This window comes from Bolinopsis microptera, chromosome 11 (genome assembly GCF_026151205.1).
Source record: "Bolinopsis microptera isolate Bmic1 chromosome 11, MBARI_Bmic_1.0, whole genome shotgun sequence".
Lineage (NCBI taxonomy): Eukaryota > Metazoa > Ctenophora > Tentaculata > Lobata > Bolinopsidae > Bolinopsis > Bolinopsis microptera.
In genome coordinates this window covers 6,616,887-6,638,681 of record NC_087082.1, presented here as the reverse complement: position 1 = coordinate 6,638,681, position 21,795 = coordinate 6,616,887, and the positions used below count along the sequence as shown (strand labels likewise).

Here is a 21,795-nt window from a genome sequence, read left to right as displayed (position 1 = left end):
AGCTCTCGCTAAAATTTTTCTGCCTATTTTCTGCCTATTGAAACCTTGATCTTCTAATAAAATATTCACTTTAGCATTAAGTATTGAAACCTTGATCTTCTAATAAAATCTTCACTTTGCATTAAGTATTGGAAACTTGATATTCTAATAAAATCTTCACTTTAGCATTAAGTATTGAAACCTTGATCTTCTAATAAAATCTTCACTTTAGCATTAAGTTTTGAAACCTTGATTCTTCTAATAAAATCTTCACTTTAGCATTAAGTATTGAAACCTTAATCTTCTAATAAAATCTTCACTTTAGCATTAAGTATTGAAACCTTGATCTTCTAATAAAATCTTCACTTTAGCATTAAGTATTGAAACCTTGATCTTCTAATAAATCTTCGCTTTAGCATTAAGTATTGAAACCTTGATCTTCTAATAAAATCTTCCCTTTAGCATTAGGTATTGAAACCTTGATTTTCTAATAAAATCTTCACTTTAGCATTAAGTATTGAAACCTTGATCTTCTAATAAAATCTTCACCTCAGCATTATGGTATGTCGTTAGAGAATTTACACGTGAAGAATATCTATGTTATCGGGGAGAACCTAAAGAGTAAGATAGGACAGGAGTTAGACAGCCAGTTCAGTGGACAGAAGCTTGTGTCGTGGTTACTGGACAACGATGGACAGGTATAGTACATTTTTATACAATTCTACGATGTACGATCGATACACCAAATGTATGTGACATTATTATTACAATGATGTGACTTACTCATTTAAGATTGTAGGTAAAGTTATATATCGCTAGTGTGTTGCCAGTTGCTCGGGTTATACACACGTATTTGGAAAGCTCCTGCTATATAATTTATATGTTTCAATAGCCCGCTCCAAGAACTGTTTGATACAATTACTTTTGCCATGTTTACCGCAATTTGCGAACCTTTTTAAATTCTTATCTTTTTTATTAAATACTTTTCAAATTTTACGAGTACAGCAATGATGAATAATAAAAAAAATTGAATCGTTCATAATATCGCCCCCATCTGTAAAATTTTGATGGGCACCAAACACGGTATACACATAGTGAACTATGTCCGCAGTACACTTGGAACCATTACATCGGAAATTAATCTAAATCCAAAAATTATGGAAAAAATATTTTAAATAACAAACAATGCCATGGTGATTAACTGTGGTTATATAGTCAAAATTGGTATTTTTCATAGTCAAATTCCAGATACATTAGATACAGGTCTGATTGGTCATTAATGTGTGGAGAAGGTGTGCGGGTGAAGGGTGATATGATGTTGTAAGTAGTTAGAAGGAGGATAAACAAGAATTTTCGCCGCGGTTTAAACACGCACGTTAATTTTCCCCACGATGTTACTTGTACCATTAATTCTTTTGGGTGACAATGTGTGACTGGGAAAAAAAAGTGAAAAATATTTACATACTATGGTTTTTAAATGAGTGGGTATTGTGCATGGTCAAAATTGAGATTTAGTTGACCAATGTTAGCGCTGCGCATCAACAATAAATGAATCCAAAAAATTGCGGAAAATAACTTGCGAAGGAGGAAATTACCTGTAATCAATTAACACATGGCTAGCGTTGCGGCCCGCAGCATAACAGTCGCTTTTCCTATTCACCATAATTATAGGGGAGTGGTCTATATTACGAAGGTGCCAGACTTTTGTCATCAACGTAGGACCATCGGGCCACACATATATCTAAACCCGATTACTTATTCCTAGATCTTTTTGCCTTCGGCAAGAGTAGGGAAAAAAAATTAATAAAACAAATAATAATAATAATATGGGGGAGCAAAGAGACTAGGCTAGGCTGTTGTTTCACTATCCAATAAAATTTCATAGATGCTTTGTGACCTCAGCTTTGGAAAAGACTAGTAGGACCACAATCTGTCTTATCTGTAAAGGGGTCATTCCACGTATATGAGTTCTGTAGAAAATTGATTTTGCCAGTGGGGCTATTTGAGGTACATATTATGGTGGTTTGAATCTGACAACTTAACTTAGGTAAAATTGATGACACAATAGACAGGACTGTCGGGTGGCAAAGTCTTAGTCGAGTAGTTGCCCTGTATAGAAAGAGAGATAGTGAGGCAGCGATACATCGGATTAAATTGTTTCAGAACTTGTGGAAAAAAATAGATCATTCAAGTTCAAACTTTTGAGACAAAGGGGAGAAATGTTCGACAAGCTTGCACTTTTTGACATATTTTGCTCGGTGGTTAACTGCGGCCCTCTTTCAGACAGAATCCATTTAATAGCTCTCTTTTGGTGTCTTTCTAATTTATCTCTAATTGATTTATTACAAGGGCGCAGATTATGGAACAATTTTCGAATTGGCTACGAACTAGGGAGAGGTAAAGCGCCCGGCGAACGTTTCAGATCGAATGACAATATGGCCATCTCTTTCTGACCATACCAAGTTGTTGGCATGGCTTAGTATAAATTTCGTCGCACTGGACTATTCCAACTTAGCTGAGGAGTAACATCGACTCCAAGATCTTTTTCTAACTCTACATACACAAGAGGAGAGCCATCAGATTAATGCGAATGGAGGAGATAAAGATGGCTTTCCTGGAAACTATAAGCCACTTTACATTTGCTGGATGGAATCGCATTTTGTTTCTAAGTGCCAGTCAGAGAGATAGTTCCTATTTCCATTGTAAATTGGTATTTCAGAAGATGAATGTATTTAAGCGATTTTTGTATCATGGCATACAAAACAATATCTGTATTATCGAAGGCCAAGAGGACTATCATTGATATACATACAAAAGTAAGGGACAAGGATCGAGCCCTGGGGGACACCAGAATTAACTGAGAGGGTAGATGACATCTCATTATCAATAACCACTCTTTGGTAACGGCCTTTTGAAGGTAATTGAGTAAGAAATTTGAGAAGTGTACCATCAATGTTATATAAGGTCTTTAGCTTATGAAGATGGATTTCATGATTTACAAATTCATTGCTTAGCAAAATCATTAATACACAACATGGATTAGATTAATGTTTTCGTTTAAGAGACAATGCAAGGCTATCACAAAAGTCAACCTATTGGTTTGTGCATGACGTGTGCCTCTAGAAACAATGCTGCCTGGGATCAGAAGGTTACTTGTCAATGACGCAGTTTACGTTTAACAATGCGCTCAAAACTTTCATGACTCTAACAAGTAAGGGATATTGGTCTATAGTTTTCAACCTCACTTTTTCTTACCTTTCTTAGATATTGGGACAACAATTTGCAAGTTTCCATTCTTGTGGAAGTTAGCCATGTTGTAGGATCACGAAAAATGCATGTTAGAGGTGTATAGCTAAAACCCTCGGAACATTTTTTAGAATTTTACCGTGTATGCCATCTGTCCCTGGGCTTTATTTGAATTAATATTTGAAAGAAGCTTAGGGAGAAGAACATTTCTTATAAACCATGAGGAGATAATTACAAAGAAATGTTTGATGTGGAGCAAGCAAGAAATGGATATAGATAACGTGGGCTGTCATGGAGTATAGAGGAATGAATATTAGATTAGGGGGAATAAAGTGTTCTTGGGACCTAGTCGTGGTGAGAAGAATGGGAGAGAAAGTTCGTCATGATGAGAGAATAGAAGAGAAACATATGAGTATGATAATTGTAGTTGATGTGTGGGGGTTCTTTTGTACATGTATGGAGACTTTAAATGTGTGAATTTTGTTTAGGTATAAAACGTGTTGATATGTAATTAAAATTAAATTATAGTGAATGGTTTTGCGATAACGGTGCGCTCTTTCAAACTAAAAGAGTAAAAGATTCTCTCAATGTTTTCATTTGACGTATAACTTTATATGTTTAATCCACATTTTCTGACACACTTAAAGGTTGAGTACACAGGTAAGCACTTGCACAGGTAAGCACGAGAGAAGAAGGGGTGAAGTTAGGGAAACACCTGGTAGAGTACAGAGTTATCTAGCACATTGACGAGAAATACCACTTTCTAGACGATCCCACTCGCATTTACAGGTTTGTTGTCTTGATAATTATCAGGCATTTTATTCTTTTCCACACCGGATAATATTTCCGATTACATAACTGAGTACCACTTGTCAGTGCCAGTGTCAGTGTTGCTATGCATGTGGTAACATAACATTATAAGGGTATGTTGCCTGGGAACCATACCATATAAGGTAATGTTGCTATGCATGTGGTAACACTATCATATAAGGTAATGTTGCTATGGTAACACTACCATATAAGGTAATCAGCTCTCACACGATCACAACACCGTGTTTACTCGTTAATCAACATAATGTAAAACATAAAGTCTAAAAAGGGGTTCGTGTTACAGTTTCTGCAGTGATAACCACGACTACCCGAGAACAGTGTCCCAGAGACAGATATGGGTCCAGGGTCTATCTATTATGAGGCAGTTTACCCAGGTTAGTCAGGCTCACACTCTGTTGATATCTCTTTTATGAGATTTGATTTGAGGCCTCTCAACTTCCCTAGTTGAGTGTGTCCGGTGTCCCACAACCAAGCTCATTCCCTAGAAGTCCTACATTATATATTATAATGAACCTGGACCAAAACCAAAACTTACCCAGGACATTGCTGGGGCCAAGAAACGCAGGACCAGTTGGATTAACTTCAACAAGGGAAGCCAAAGCAATCCCAATTTTAAAGGTACATTTCGTTTTTGTACGGTTTAAGAGTGCTGGTTATTCTACAAGTTCTTAATCAAGTTTAAGTATCGTGATTGTGTTACAGCTTGGATTCAAGTATGTATCTGAGTTGAAACACAGTTAATAAACTGCGGAGTGACTAGAATGCTATACAGAAAAAAAAGAATAATCCTACCAAACACTCCACCTACTGACCCTAACCGCCCTAACAACTCTCTATCTTTTCATCTCTCTCGAACCTTCCTCCCCTCACTCCTTATGGTGCAACCATAATAATGATCGATAAATTTACAGGAAAACATTTACTGGAATGGCTTGAAAATAACACGGACTTTGAGAGCCGTGAAGATTGTCGGCGATTTCTTAAATCTCTTCTGAAGCTCAATTTTCTGAGGTGCAACCAAAATGATTTGCGGTTCGACCCGGTGAGAAATTTTTGACAAGATTTTCAAAATTAGCGGTTAATATATTACCTACAAAACTATACGAATATTACTAAATTTAAAATGAGGATTTTGTGCCCTATTTAACATGAAGTACAGTCTTCCTCTAACTCTGATAATTGCTCTGATTTGGAAACGTTGTGTGTCTCATTAACTCTAGCTCATTAATTAACATTAATTAACATGCAGCGGGATAATATATAAATATACGTGCGGTAATACCATTCATAAAATCCATGTCCATTATACTATAATATTTACTGTAGGTTTAAAAAAGGACCTTTTGATATGAGTATCAATGATTAACAAAAACCGTTTTTTTCAGTCAAGTGAATACTGGTTCTACCTAACCCGACTGAAGGAAGATGTGTCCAAGACGAGAAAGATCTCGAAGACGCTGATGCCTGAGGGAAGAAAACAATCAGTTCAGGAGAAAACCTTGACGAGGAAACAATCAATAATAGGGCTTACTCCTGATCTTATAGAGCAGCTCACTTCATTTCAATCCAGTAAGTTTATCCGTAGCCTCTTAATACGAAAAATGATCAAACAAATTTGGTATCAGGTGGAAAATAATACCGTAAGTTATTACGTGTGCTACTGTTTATCTGACACTCCCCGTCTTACCACAGGTACAGGAAGTGGAGCAGTCCCCCGAGTGGACCGTATCAAGCTAAAAGACACCTGCGTGGTCCTCCGAAGCTCACTCAGTCGCACCAGTCTCAACATAAGTCGCACCAATCTCTCAGTCAGCCAGTCAAGTCTAACACAATCCAGCGTCAGTTTGTCACAGAGTGCCAGTTTGTCACAGAGTGCCAGTTTGTCACAGATCAGGTGTCAGTCCTCATCAGCACTACCTACCAACTACCTTACTCAGAGCACCACGAGTCTCCCAGCTGAAGTAAGGGCAGATGGAGGAGGGTGTGGGGAGAGGGCTTCGTTTTGTGGTGAGCTTACTTTTCCTTTTAACATCCACACTCTTCTACGATCTAGATTATTCTTAATTTTACCAATTTTCACACATGGACTAGGACTGTAAATTGACGCCGAGAAGTTTCTCAAAACATCTCATATTTACAACTTCCGAAATAAGCTTCATAAATCACAGATTAAATGCGAGGTCGTAAATTTCTAAAATAGCATAATTCAACAGCCCAAATCCTGGCAACACTTGAAAACCGTGACCTTATTTTTACCAATTTTAAACCCATATTTTCGGAGATAATTTTAGAAGTGACCTCCCCTTCGAGCTAGTATTTAATAAGATAATAACAAAGTCTTCTCCGCAGATCAAGATAAGGAAAACAGAGAGCTCAATGCCCAGAGTTATATCACGAGACTCAAGGAGCAGTATTCTGCACACAGTCCTAGTAAGTGAAATATTGTGTACTTACTACTTAGTCTTACAATATTAGTGAAATATTGTGTACTTGCTACTTAGTCTTAACTAATATATATATGAATATTGTGTTACTTACTATTAAGTCTTCAATATTAAGTGAAAATATTGTGTACTTACTACTTAGGTCTTACAATATAAGTGAAATATGTTGTACTTACTACTAAGTCATACAATATAAGTGAAATATTGTGTACTTACTACTTAGTCATACAATATATTTTGTTTGGCCTTATACCTACTCAATTATTTTTTTGACAAAGTAAGGATGATCTTTTCCCAGCTGGCAGAAGTCAAGTTTATCAAATATCAACTTCTAGAATTTTATTAATCATTACAATTTTATTTCAGGGCAGAGATCGACCCAAAGTGAAAGTCAGAATGACCCGACAGTTTCAGATCTGATCGAGAGTCAGGATTTTCAGAAACGCCTTCAAAACATCGGAAAATCATCGTCCACGAAAAACCGTGAGTTAACCGCCTTAGCATCACGTGTCAGGTGGAAATTGAATGACTTCATGATATAAGTTTGCAATTTCACCGTGATTTCATACTAATTATCATCAGCTCCACCAATTTCATTCGAACAATTCCAAACTGAACAAAGAATTTCAAATTATGACACATTCTTATTTTTGGTTCTGCAATCTCCACAATTCTAAATCCATGCACCACGCTCATTAGTGACCGTTGGCTGATGTTGTGGTGATCTGTGACCCAATTCCTGAAAATCAGGAATAACCTGAGATTTGTGGAATATTGAAATAATCGACTCAGACCTGATGAATAATAAGCTCGGTACCATGACATTTAACCCTGCTACCAGGACATATAAACCCCTGTGTACCATGAATTTACCCTGTTACCATGACATTTAACCCTGTACCATGACATTTAACCCTGTACCATGACATTTAACCCCTGCAGTGAAGCATGGGGAAGAGCCAGAGAGGCGTATACTGTACCAGCTGACTGAGCGGAAGTTATGGTTAGAGTATTTACGAGGTGAATGTCTCATTCCAGGCTCTGTCCCAATAATCTGGACTCTCTGTTGAAGAGGGACTACTCTACTGAGTCCCATGCCACAAAATCCTCAGGTACTTACACTCAATTAGTATGTACTTATTCAATGAAATATTGCTAGTTTATTATTTGTGGGGGAACACTGTATACTTGATCTGTTTGAAGCTCGTAATTGGTAGGACTTGTTGTCAACCAATCGCCACTTAAACTGAGAAGTTTGAATCATTCGAGCAACTTAATTATAACGACAAAATATAAGTATCAATTACTTGTTATTTGTTATCGTGATCAACCGTACCGTTAAAAAGAAAGCAATTAACATGTGTTTGAAATTTCAAACTCACGTAATATAAATTAACTAATATGTAACATGTGTTTGACATTTCAAAAAACTCATGTAATATAAATTCTAATATGTAAACCTTGTAAATGTGTGTACTAAATGTATTGATTGAGTGTTACCCATGATTTCAGGATACAGTAGTATCAGAGGAAGGTGTTACTCCGTCACCTCACTCTCCTCCGAAAACCTGTCCGTCTCAGGCGGGGAGTCCGTCTCGTCATCACGTGACAGCATTTGTTCAACCCCTACCTCTCAGAACGGTCAACCAGTCAGTCATTCTGGTACGTTGGGATTGGAAGCGAGCCAGCCGCGGAGCACGGAGTCGCGCGACTCAGACACGAAATCAGTATCAGATAAGGGATCATGTTGTTCAGATAAGGGGTCATGTGGTTCAGATAAGGAAGCAGGTGACCCGGTGCCGCCGCCACGTCGTAGTTTGGAAAGAGAACCCTTAAAAACAGAGTCAGATAACGAAATATCTGTGTCTCGTCTGATGTCGAGTGGAGCTATGAACATCCAAACAGCGCATAGTGCGCGTAGAGCGCGGCTTACCCGCACACGAGCTGTTAGTGACGGAGATGCGAAGACCACTTGAGTTTCGCGCGCTACTGCAAGACCACTCGCTACTGCAAGTGCAAGCGCGAGAGGGCTCTGGTTAGAAGACCACTTGAGTTATTGAAATAACTGGAACTTCAACAAAGACTTGAATAAGATATTCATATAGTGTTAGAGAATTAGCTAGCGAATAAGCTAGCTAGCGCGCTAGTGAATTAGCTAGCTGATAATGACAACTTATTGTTTTATTCTGACAATTAGAGACACGCAAGATAAGCAGAACTTTAATTTTTGAAGAATTTGTAACTTTTATATGAAAGATGATTAATTGTGCTACATTTAAATTAAATGCTTTGATTAACATGAAGATTGATATGTAAATTAATATGTAAATTATTAGACTCGAATCACCACTGTGTGGCAACTTTCCTTGATAATGATAAACTAATATTTAAATTGAATTTGATTGACTTTTATAATAATGACTGATTATAATACTTAACTAACGATAGTTTGTAAATGCAAAATAGCAACATATTTTACCCAGATCATATTTTATACGTTAAGAATAATTCTTTTGATGGCTCTGGAAGTTATCACAGTAATTTTAATTTGACTTGATTTTATTTAACTGATGATTAATTAATGATTATTGATTAATACTTTAATAAATTCGTCTATCACTGACTTAAACGCAAACAAACAATTAACCTATTTCACATTGAAATATACCCAGATACCAACACAATGCAGCGTATTAATAACAGTAAAATGTTTATAAGACGAAAAGTGGCGTTGCGTTAGTTTTTAACATTAATTTAAATTAGTCAACTCCATTTTTTCAAAATCAAAATATTTGTGGAAATTTTAGGAATGATGTAAAATTGCAGTCTCATCTTCTCATAAACACAAAATCGGAATTTCCATTTCCAACCAGAAAACCTTAATTTACCTTTGTAACAGGGGGGAGGGGACCCCTTTGGCCTTTCTGCATCAGAACCATCAGAACCAGAGAAACCATATTAAGATTCTTTTAGTACCAGTGGCAGTAAAACCCCGATATGCTGCAAACCCAGATTTACTGCAAACTCTGATTTGCCGCGGCAATTTCCTTGCCCCAAATAAGGGATTAACATACATAATGCAAACAATAACAACCCCAATTTACCTTTTCCCTTTCTCCCAAACTCCGCTGTATAACTCAAAGTGTTACTGTTACTGTACTAGTAGAGCTGGAGATGATGAAGATATAGGGGTATGCAGCAGGGACAAAAGGATTTCGCGATTTTTTGGCCAAAAATCGCGTTTACCGCGCAGAAATTTAACAGGCTATACATTAAAAATATACATAACATTTGGCGCAAAATAATGGGAAAAGATAAAATCGCGAATTTTCGTACATGCGCGATTTCCTTTTTGTCCCTGGTATGCCAACAATCACAGAACACGAAGCAGTCATAATTCCAACTTCAATTAATTTCTAGTTTATGAATACAATTGATGCAAATACTTGTGTGCGAATGGATTGTACTTGCAACCATGGTTTCATTGTGGCACTACCTAGCGATACATAAGCCATGTACACTTATTGTTGTTTTAAGTTGTATCGGCACATTTGGACGTTTGTTTTTTAATGAAGTTTGCTTACATCGGTAGTACTAATAGAGTAATAGCGATGATTTACATGATTTGATTATGTTTATTCGCGCAAACCAAGCTGCATTTTTTGGCTGAAATTTTGATCCTTAGTTTTTTGTATATTTTATATATTTTGCATAATTTTGAAACCGTTTTGAAATCGTTCAAAAGTGATCATGTAACCTGAAACCAAGCTTGTTCAGACAGAAGTGGTATTTGTACAACAACACCCATTATACCAAAAGAAGGCTATGACAGTCGATAAAGACGTTGGTGTTAAAGATAGGAAGGAGGTCCAGCTCATAAGGAATGATGTGACTGGAAGGTACTGATTATCCACTGGTCATACGTCATACGTCATACGTCATACGTCATACGCCATACGTCATACGTCATACGTCATACGTCATACGTCATACGTCATACGTCATTCGTCATACGTCATACGTCATACGTCAAACGTCACACGCCATACGTCATACGTCATACGTACGTATGACAAGTACGGTCCTAATCTTAGTGATTCTAACTTTCTAAGTACTGAGCATGACCATGGTTACTGAGCTGGTTACCATGGTAACCAGCTCAGTAACCATGGTAACCAGCCCTCCTTCAGCACTGACCAGGTGCCGGGCAGAAATAAAGCTGCCTCGTAATCTTGCTGCTTCTAATTTGGCTTGCTCAAAGTTTTGTAAACCTTCACATTGCATGCACCTCATAATTACGTTAGTTTAGGACTGATTTCCATTTTGAATTTTAACTTTGTAGGTGGGAAGACTTTCGTGATTTAGTTGAAAGCCGGCGAAGAGAACTAGAGGAACTTAGACTGGTTAAGTTTATCCTTGACGAGAAACTGACGGAAGTAGAATGTCAGCTCCACGACTTTAAGACGGTGAGGAAAATACAATTTCACCATCGCAAGTATTAATTTACTTCCCAGCGGTGAGCTATCGCTTCCCCTCTTACCGTTAAACTTATCATTATAACTGGAATTTTATTAGAGGAAAGCTCCTTTATTTTTACTTTCCTTTGTTATATTCGTGTACAAAAAGAAAATTTTCGAATCGTATAAAAAAATTGTGTAAACTGTGTTTAACTCCATTGCAGTGCGCCAGCTTTATCCTTCCCGAATTGCATCAATAATATTAATCGAAATTATGACTGTACAAAGGCAAAGTTGCTATTATCTCTTCCTAGTGTTTATGTATTTAATTTTAAGTGGACAAGTTCAAATACATACACAATACACAATATACATGATAAAAAAGATTATTCAGTTCAATCAATTAGTATTGCCACACCACGTGATACTATAACTACTACTAGGTCGGAATTAAATCCGATCTACGCCAGATAACACCCTCCATATATCCTTGTCCCGCAACAGGGTTTGCAGTTCTCTTTGTCTCGGTCCATTGATAACCAGCTCAGTAACCATGGTACCTTGCTCATGCTATGCTCTACCAAGCACGTGATGTATAAGGAGCTAATACACATACTGTTTAAGATATTGACGGGGGAAGATGACACTGACACCAGCAACATCATGAGCCGACTAGAGCGTCACAACAGAGTGAAGGGAGATATTGAGAAGGTTGCAGATAATGTGAGAGAGATAATATTGTCAGTAACGGTATACAGGACCAGTACCAGACCTCAGTGGCGTCAGGTTATCACACTAACACTCATTTCAAACACTAGGAAATATTTTGTTAACATGAACTTATTTTACCTCTTATCTCTTATCTTTTAACTCTTTCTCTTATGTAGTTATAAGTTTGACGATCATGTCACTGAACAATACTGCGACTGTTTTGAATAAATCAGCTGTTTCACCAGGTATTTACAAAGGTAGAAGAGGTTGAGGACATACTGATTATAGTGATTGGACTGGAGCAGAGTAAAGGTGTTAAGCTTAAAGCTCTGAAGGAAAGCGTCACTTTCCTCCGTGATATAAAGTACATCGACAGGTTTGATACAATTTTTATTATTGTAATAACTTGTGTTTAATACGTATACTGCACGTTTTTGAAAATATTACACTATAACAGGATAATTAATGATAAAATCAAAATCTAATGGCAATTCTGTAATGTTAAGGACTCATCATAAAAGGTTGCAATAAAATGACAGACAGAAATTAGGACTAGCTAATTGAACACGTGTTTAGGTGGCTACGGGAACATGAAGAAGAACTGTTAGCAACAGAAACAGGAGAGGATCTAGACCAGAATGAGGAGTTGATACATGAGTTTGAGAAGCTGATGGAGGAGTTCCGGGTCATCAGGGACAAGCTAGACTTCGTGATCGTGTATTCAGGACAACAATTCAACCCCGAAGATTAAGAAGAACTTGAAAGATCTTAAGGGAAGGTTTGATGCAATGGATGCGGCTATTAAAAAGAGAAATTCTGCGTTGAGGTTTGCGGGAATCTTGCACAAGTTCAATGCAGATGCACATTACATTTTACTGTGGATCAAGGAAAAGGAGGGGATGGTAAAGGATAAGAACGTAGGGAGTGATCTCCATTCCTCAAAAAAACTCCTTAAACCTGTCGAGAACTTAGAACAAGAAATGTCTGAAATGGAGGATAGATTAAAGCAATTGCAAGAATTCTATGACACAATAAAGCTAAATTATCCGAAGCAGTCACCAAAAGCCGCGGAGACTTTAGGAATGATCACTAAACTTTGGCCAGAGTTTTGTAAGAATCATAGCATGAGACTTGATGCTCTTGAGCAAGCTGTGGAGACGTTCAGATGCTTTTTGGACATTGAAGAAATAGAAGATGATTTGAGGAACCTTCACAATCAGGCAGATGACGATAGAGATGGTAAAACTGTCTGCAATTATCAGAACAGTTTGGGTGACTTGGAAATTCTTAAAGATAAGTTGCATCTAGTCAAGGATGACATTCTTGACTTGTCTTTAGCTGTACCAAAGCACCTTGACGTAAACCCCCAAATTGACAATTTAAACAAGAAAGCTAAAACTGTCGATGGGATAATAAAGCAGCAACTCAATAAAATAGAAATTGAGAACAAGCTCGCTACTCTCAGAAACCAAATCTCAAACACTAAAGCGTGGGTCGATCTTGAAAGGAAGAAAACTGAATCTCGCAGCCATAGGAGCCTGACTATGCCAAAGGATGCTGTTGAGAAAGAACTACAAGACAACGAATCAGTCCTGGATACTATCAATACAAAAGACGAAGCCCTGGTCTTGGTAGTAGGTGAGCTAATGGCGGCTCCTCCATCAGGGGACGAGAACTGTGTTCAAGACAAGGATTTGATGGAATTAGAACTTATCAAGAGGAGGTCAGACGAGATTTAAAATCAACTAAAGCAATGAAGAGAGACGATTCTGATAAACTGAACTGTGTTCTGGACTATCACCGTTACCTTGAAGACCAGGAGACGTTGGCAGGTTGGGTTGAAGCGAAAGATGCTGCAGTATTGGCTTTGCTAGATGATAGTCCATCCGAGGTCGATGAAAGTCTTTTGTCTGTTGATATTTGGGAGCAAGAAGTTGTCGCGAGGAAAGATAAATTCGATCAAACTGCAGAAGAAATTTCAGTGTACCTTGATGCTTCAAAACTGCCCATTGTAAGTCGAAGAAACCGACTAGAACTGCTCGTCGATGAAAACAGGAGAAATCTTGATCAGCTATTACTTTTTCTTCGCAACAAAAAAGAGTTTTTACTTCATCAGGAAAAAATACTAAAACTAGACAACTCGCAGCGGATCTAAAAAACTGGTTAAACGAAAAAAAGTCAGTCCAAATCGATAATATTGCTATTTCTCCTGAACTGATCCATTTGCAATCCTGTAGTAAAGCACTACGTGAAATTGGCACTCTTCTTAAACCACAGATAAGTAAACTTGAAAACGTGGTGTCAGATATAGACAATCTTAATGTACCCTCAGAAATGGAAGAAGAGTTCACCAACTTGCTGTCAAAATACGTCCAACTGGAAAGAAAACATAAAGCAAAAAGTGACAGTATATCATCGTGGGAAAATGCCTTGACGGTCAAGAAAAAGTTAGAAGGAGTGGAAGATTGGATGAAGGACCATGAGCATAGCATGCTTTGTGGCTATGTGGGGTCAGACTCCAACGAAGCTGAACGGCTCTTGAATAGACACAACACTTTGGAGGAAGATCTTGAAGTTCAAAAAGAAGATATTGCGAAGTCCATGCAAATATTTGAAGGAATTCCTGATAAGATGAAAGTAAAAGCTCTCCCGAATTTTCAGGAGTTTCAAAGCAGATGGAAAGACTTTCTAGATTTAATGGCCTCAAGGAAAGATGACATCAATGACAGTGTAACTGTTCATGGACTTATTACCGAAGGGAGAGAGTTGAAAAGGACTGGAATTGAAAAACTTCAATTCTTGCTGTCTGTCGGAAAGGAGCAAACCCTGGATGCTGTCCAAAAGACAAAAAAGAAAATCGACGTGATTAATGATTTTAACAAGAACCTTCACGAATTTCTAGGGACAGCAGATCAGCAGATCAAGGATATCAACGGTCAAATTATAATTTGTGACCAAGACATGGCTTTACAATTCGTTCTCACGTTACCATACAAAACTCAAAAATTAGGGCAACAAACTATCGAAATTCCTCGAGGAACAAAGTTAGTCCTCCTTAATGCGAGTCTGGACCCAAGATGGTTATTAAATTACACTCAACCTGGTTATGATGAAGCTGAAGAGTTCTCTCCTGACAACATAGTAAGAACCGCTGAGGTGGAGGAGTACAGAGCCAAATTCATATTAGAAAGAATGTTGACTGAATTGGGAGACCTTTACGTGAAATTGAAGGAGATCTTAAGGAAGACAGAAGATCTTCTCGGAAAACTTTATAATAGTTTGCTTCTGGGAAAGAGCACTGAGGATGAGTTGGAATGGATTTGTAACGTTGAGAAGTGGGTTAAAAGTGAACGCCCAGTGTTGCAAACAAAGTCAGACTTTGATTTGAAGGTGGTCATTGGACTTTGTGATGATTTTATCACCGACGGAGAAAAACGTGAGAGTCTTCTTGGGAATATCGAAAATGAGATCATAACTTCCCAATCAAATCCTAGGCATGATCCAGAGTTTAAAAAGGTAAAGAATATTCTAGACCACCTTCGCGGCAGGTACCACCACTTGGCTACCCTGTTGTACCAGCTCAAGATGACAGCACAGGATCTGCTTAAGTTCTTTGATGTCGGTGAGAGGTTACATGACATCAGGAAAAGTATCAGGGCTATCATAACGATGATAAGTCAATTGAGGCTATCTGCAAAGGGGATTTCTCGATATATTATTGGTCTGTTGAACTGGATTAACGGTGAACATTCTGACCACCTCCGCTCCATCTATGAAATCTACGCAAATGATATACCTAAAGCATTAAATACTGAAATTAACGACAGTAAAAAGGACTTGGACAAGCTAAACGATGCCATTGATAACTTCAACGACAGATGCGATGGCCTCCAAACAGTAGATGAATACATAAAACGAGCAAATAAGCTAAACCAGAAAATAGCTGATCTGAATGAGGACCTGAATGGAATTATTGAACCTCTAAAACTCGAAGTTGAAGATCTTCCCCCAGGTTGGGATCCCGAGGAGGCAGAGCTCATGATTGAAGTGGCCGAAGAAGAAGTTGCAGAAGTTCGCAGCGATAAACAAGCTCATTTAGATCCTCACATGACGCAATTTGTTTTCGATGGTATCGATCTAATCGGCAGTGACCATCTGGAAAAATCAAAAGTAAAATGGGCCTGTGAAGATGTCCAAGACAATTTTGAAAACTTAGAGAAAAGGATGAAAGGAATTAAACTTTCCATTGATAGATCAAAAGAAGGCACATCCCGTGAGCCAGATGAGGTGAATGTGTATGTGAAGTATTTATCAGACGTGCTCTACAACCCTCTTCTGCAACGGAATGCAGATCACACAGACGAGGATCTAAAGAGAGGCAGCCTAATCTTGGAGAAAGGGGAATCTGCAATTGAGAAGCTGCGGGAGGCTGCAAGGAGGGCTGACAACGAGGGGAAGCCCGTGGATATGTTCAGAGATAGAATAAATCAGTTGATTGATGATTATGGGAGGGTGCAGGCAGAAATGAATAAAAAGTTACAAAACAATGAGTTTAAGATCGCTGCCAACAATTTCAAGGAATGGTGTGACCAGACGCATAAAGAAATCTCTGATTCGGTCGACAAGAAGCACATGGAAAGTCTTACCCATTCCAAGAAAGTCGCTGATCTGAACATAGAAACGAGAATGCCAGAATACAAAGCGATTTTGGCAACTGGGAAGTTCTTGTCCTTTAACTCAGACAGCGAAGACCCAGAATTCATTCATATAATTGTTCGATTACTGGAAGAGCTCAAGGAGGCGTGGGAACGACTGGAAGACCTAAGAGATTTTCTGACGAACCTCTGGGAAGGTAAAAAGTTACACAGATTTATCAAATCAGAGGTATTTGATATTGAGCTGTGGATAAAGCAAACAAAAGGTAGGATTAACTCTGACAAATGGGAGCTAGATGTCAACCAGATAAAATCTAATAAAATGGATCAAGCAGATTTTCTGCTCCAGATGGACGCAAATGATAAAAAGATCGGTTACATCCAGGAGGGTTTAGAAAAGTTGACTTTTTTAAACTTTGGGATAACAGAAAAGTTCAAAGCTAGGTTGAACCAGCTGGGCACAAACCTTGCTGAACTGCAGGAGCTGCTAGATGATCGTCAGGACATTCTTAATACATGGGGAGAGGTCATTAATCTCATTCCAATACTTGCATATGAGAAATCATGGATTGAGGAACAGTTGATTCGGATGGATATAGACTGGTTACCAAAGTCATACACAGACACTGCTTTCAAAGTTAAGAAGTTAGGGAAGCTTAAAAGTGATCTTAAGAACAGGGGAATGAACGGTGTTCCTAAGAACATCCCTCTGACACTTGAAAAAATTAAATTAGAAATTGAAGAAATTGAGGATTTGTGGGGGGAGCTTATGGAGAAAATCAACAAAGCAAACATACTGGTCACGAAATATGCAGAGTTCTTCAAGTGGAAGACTTCTTGTGTAGTTTTTGTAGATCAGGTCAGCCAGCTTTTGTCGGAAGTGGATCCAAACATTGAAGAAAACTCTGTTCCTTCTCTAACCTCAAAACAAAAGCAGATGAACTTATTAGTGGTAGCAGCAAAAGAGTTTGGAGCTCAATATGATAAGATAATGGAAGATAAAGAAAAACTCACTGAAAATGAAGAATCAGTCGAGGAGGAAATCCAGTCCAACTCTGTCAAGGTCACGGACGTCTACGAAACTTTAAGGTCGGAAATCGGAGAAAACAAGGGTCTTGTTGACAGTTTACTAGAACGAGCAAGAGTAGTTAGGCGGATCGAAGAAAATATCTTGTATGATTCCACAATCCTGAAGAAAATTCTAGTCATTGATCGGTGCCGTGATTTGAGTATGGCTTCACTAAGACTCAAACAAATACGCCCTCTCGACGAAAAGATAAAAGCCTCTTCTGTAACCATAAATAAGTTATTTCATGATGTAGAAGCAATCCAGGCCAGAGACCCGGCAGTTCTTGAAGAAGTCATCCCACTGAGCCATTCCCTCCAGAGAGCCTTGGACTACCACAACCAGCTACGGAACCAAGGACAGCTGACCCTTAACCAGATAAACACGAATATGGACGTCTATGAGAACCAGTTGGATGTAATGTTCTTGCAGTACAGTAATCTAGCTGGTCAGCTGACCAGATGGATTGAGGATGTGGAAGAGTACTGCACTGACGGAGTCTTTTCCAACAGGTTTAGTTGTTTTCCTAATTACTTTATTGTTGTTGATGGTTGTTTGCTGGGGTGGATGATGCCGATATTCACACTTAATTACCATTCGATAACCTGCAATTCTCACTTAGTCTGAAGGAGGCGAAGGAGTTGAAAACTCCTTTGAAGGACATACATGAGGAGTTGAGTGACAAAAGCGGAGTCTACAAGGAACTGAGGGAGATGGACAAAAACATTAGGTCTCATTTCTTTGCACGTTTTATTTTCTGTTTCGTTTTTTTGAAGATTCATTCTTGTATAATTGTTAAGCCAAGAGTGTTAAGGCTCCCCCTGACCAATTTACGTTTAATTCGATTAATCCGAACATTAGGTGTCAGTTGTCACGGACTAATTTACGTTTAATCCGTTTAATCCGAACATTAGTCCGTTTAATCCGAACATTAGTCTGTTTAATCCGAACATTAGGTGTCACGGACTGTACCAAAACCCTTACACCTGGATTACCTTCCCTGAGATCGACATGCTGTGGAAAAACATTCAAAACCGGTTAGAATTCATATTTTACAAATAACTTATACCTTGTCCTGACATCGAAGTTCATCAGCTATCAACCAAATGTAGCTACTGCATTTGAACTCTTTCCACCCGATAGGATCCGGGAACACGGATACGCACTCTCGAACGACCTCCACCGACAAGAAACACTTGACAGAAACGAAAGAACCTACGCTGATTACACAAACCAAATCCACGATCAAATATCTCACCTCCGAGACGACTGCATGAACCTTATTGGTATCGCACCCTAGAAGAAATATATTTTTACTTTACGTTGCCCTTATACTTGTCTATCAAATTCATATTTTGAATTCTTTTTTAAGAATGGAGCTCAATTTTTGCTCGTTCAAACTGAATTAACAAACAATTGTTTGAACTAAAGCTTTTATTACAGAGGGGTACCCCGAAGAGAAGCTAGGGTTCCTGAAGAAAAGGCAAACAGAACTGAGAAAAGTTAAGGAACATCTTCGTATACTGGAGCTTAAACTTGGTAATAAACACTGTTTTTGTAGTCTAATGCCGACTGTTGGGGTTGAAACAATTGATGATATTAAAGACCCTAGCAAGAGGTTCTAGAGGGTCTAGAGGGTCTAGAGGGTCTAGAGGGTCTAGAGGGTCTAGAGGGTCTAGAGGGTCTAGAGGGTCTAGAGGGTCTAGAGGGTCTAGAGGGTCTAGAGGGTCTAGAGGGTCTAGAGGGTCTAGAGGGTCTAGAGGGTCTAGAGGGTCTAGAGGGTCTAGAGGGTCTAGAGTGTTTTATGTTATCACTCAGACAGAGCCTATTCCAACCAAGGTTCAGATTTGGACGCGATGCAGAAGAACAACTACACAGAACACAGTATTCACAGCCTGGAACAGGATCTGATGTCTGTGGAACATTTGGTCAGAACACTGAAACAGCGGGTCCAGCAGGAGCTAGACCTCATGGATACTGCAGGTAACATGCGCCTCATGGATACCGCAGGTAACCATGGCTACTGCGGGTAACCATGGATACTGCAGGTAACCATGGATACTGCAGGTAACCATGGATGCTGCAGGTAACCATGGATACTGCAGGTAACCATGGATGCTGCAGGTAACCATGGATGCTGCAGGTAACCATGGATACTGCAGGTAACCATGGATGCTGCAGGTAACCATGGATGCTGCGGGTAACCATGGCTACTGCGGGTAACCATGGATACTGCAGGTAACCATGGATGCTGCAGGTAACCATGGATGCTGCAGGTAACCATGGATGCTGCAGGTAACCATGGATGCTGCAGGTAACCATGGATGCTGCAGGTAACCATGGATGCTGCAGGTAACCATGGATGCTGCAGGTAACCATGGATACTGCAGGTAACCATGGATGCTGGCTGCTGCAGGTAACCATGGATGCTGCAGGTAACCATGGATACTGCAGGTAACCATGGATACTGCAGGTAACCATGGATACTGCAGGTAACATGCACCTCATGGATACCGCAGTAAAGATTTTGCATTCATTGGCATAGGGCTATGCAGTAACCAATGTCATTTCAGCCTTCCTGCAAATTTTCAGCGCTGATGTTAGCTTAAAACTTGTTCGATGCACAGAAATGTTGATATCATACCATTACCAAAAAAGCGAAAACACAGCTACCAGAGTACATGGTTAATTTAATGGTTAATTAACAACATGCTACTCATTCCAGCTTTTTAAAACTTTTAATATCACTGTCTGCAGATATCACGCAAGAGGAAATGCAGGAGATTCGTTCATCTTTCTTCAAGTTTGACGAGGATAAGTCTCAGCGACTTGAATACACGGAGTTCAAACGGTGCCTCAGAATATTAGGATTCGACGTGGGACCTGAGGAGGGAGTGAATGATGTAAAGTTCCAATCTATCCTCGACATTATAGACCTTGACAGGTTGGAATATTCCTTACTTATCTTACTGATAACTGATTTTGCCGCGATATATCGTTGAACAAGAGGAAACTGATTTAACATTTTTCATTGGATTAACAGGTGAACTCTCTCCAACTTTCCTGATAAGTATATTGAGATTCGTGTAAGATTAGTGGAGGTGTGATTTACACTCATAAAGTCATAATATTCACGTTAAGTATTCATGTGTTGAGCTGTTTAGCCCGGGAATGCTAACTAGTAGTGTAACCATGGTAACCCCAGGTCAGGATTCATTTCGATAGACGAGTATGTTCAGTTCATGGTGATGTCAGCCAGAAAGAGTACAATCGCTTCAAAATCTGAACTAATTAACTCGTTCAAGTTGATGACGACGACAGGGGGCAGAGATTACATTCTCCCGAGAGAGCTCAGAGACCACCTTTCAGCTCAGGCAAGTGTAACAACAGTATTTACACATTTACAGCATGCACAGATATACTTTTTATTTGAAAATTCAATTAATTATTATATACATAAATTAACCGTTTATACATTTCATCCATGCAAAATTACAATGAAATTATTTTGATGTATTATTACAATGAAACTATTTTTATACATTATTACTTATGGAAAATTGGTACTGCAATATAAATTGCATACTGTGTGGCCGGATGAAAACTAACTAAACTAGAAAAATAAAATTAGTTGGTAGACGAATCAGTTCTGCTCGCAGTGCATTAACGTGTAAAACCGAAAGTTAGTTAAACCCTTATAACTAATAAATAATTAAATTGCTCTTATCCTACCTCTTAATCTTAACTTATTCCAGAACGTATTGTTCTAAGTTTTACTAAAGTGTTTGTTAACTGAAATATAATTTCAGGACGCCCAGTTCTGTATAAAAAAGATTCCACGTTACAGTGGTAATAAAGCCCCATATGAAGCTCTTGATTATTTAGCTTTCTGTAGTGCTTTATTTGATAAAGGAGCAATATTTGAGGGTTAAACTTTATTATTCGGGTATTTTAGAGACATGAGCATGATACGCGTGAATATTGCTCGTTCGTTTGTAAATATTAGTGAATTTAAGCAGTTTCTTTTTATCAAGTAGCTGTTATCATGTATAATTATTAATATTATTAGTTAAAATGTAATTAAATGATTTAACCCTCATTCTGAATGTATGATTTTAATTCTTTAAACCAACAAAAGACATTCATCAAAACAAAACAAAAAACTACTAGACATAAAGTGTAATTGAACCACATTACTAATACATTTTTGGTTATTTTAACTTTATAAATAACCAATCCACTGTCAAAGTATAAAACACAAAAATGTCAATTCCAGCTTTTCTCATGGCCAAGTGACACCAAGCTCAGTAAGTATTAAGTATATCTATTCATGACGATACTGGAAACTTCTGGGGTTTACAAGTTATAGTAGGGCCTGTCGTGATATCATGGATCGCTTAGGTTCC

General features: G+C 38.4%; 3 protein-coding genes across 3 annotated transcripts; all 3 read left to right on the top strand.

The window, feature by feature from the left end:
- Window positions 1–531: 531 nt before the first annotated feature.
- Window positions 532–7,042, top strand: LOC134823588 (uncharacterized). Its single transcript, XM_063835122.1, has 9 exons — window positions 532–677; window positions 3,902–4,014; window positions 4,340–4,430; window positions 4,596–4,674; window positions 4,968–5,098; window positions 5,442–5,625; window positions 5,749–6,063; window positions 6,406–6,486; window positions 6,867–7,042. The coding sequence occupies exons 3-9, from the start codon at window positions 4,413–4,415 to the stop codon at window positions 7,040–7,042; spliced, it is 984 nt and encodes a 327-aa protein (XP_063691192.1). The 5' UTR covers window positions 532–677; window positions 3,902–4,014; window positions 4,340–4,412.
- Window positions 7,043–10,325: 3,283 nt separating this feature from the next.
- Window positions 10,326–12,419, top strand: LOC134823587 (spectrin alpha chain, non-erythrocytic 1-like). The gene is made up of 5 exons (XM_063835121.1): window positions 10,326–10,399; window positions 10,843–10,966; window positions 11,582–11,680; window positions 11,914–12,044; window positions 12,245–12,419. Exons 1-5 carry the CDS (start codon window positions 10,326–10,328, stop codon window positions 12,417–12,419), a joined length of 603 nt encoding a protein of 200 aa, XP_063691191.1.
- Window positions 12,420–13,421: 1,002 nt separating this feature from the next.
- On the top strand, window positions 13,422–21,321 carry LOC134823586 (spectrin alpha chain, non-erythrocytic 1-like). The gene is made up of 10 exons (XM_063835120.1): window positions 13,422–13,679; window positions 13,946–17,901; window positions 18,012–18,119; window positions 18,346–18,426; window positions 18,533–18,675; window positions 18,833–18,891; window positions 19,002–19,372; window positions 20,115–20,333; window positions 20,595–20,763; window positions 21,199–21,321. Exons 1-10 carry the CDS (start codon window positions 13,422–13,424, stop codon window positions 21,319–21,321), a joined length of 5,487 nt encoding a protein of 1,828 aa, XP_063691190.1.
- Window positions 21,322–21,795: the final 474 nt, after the last annotated feature.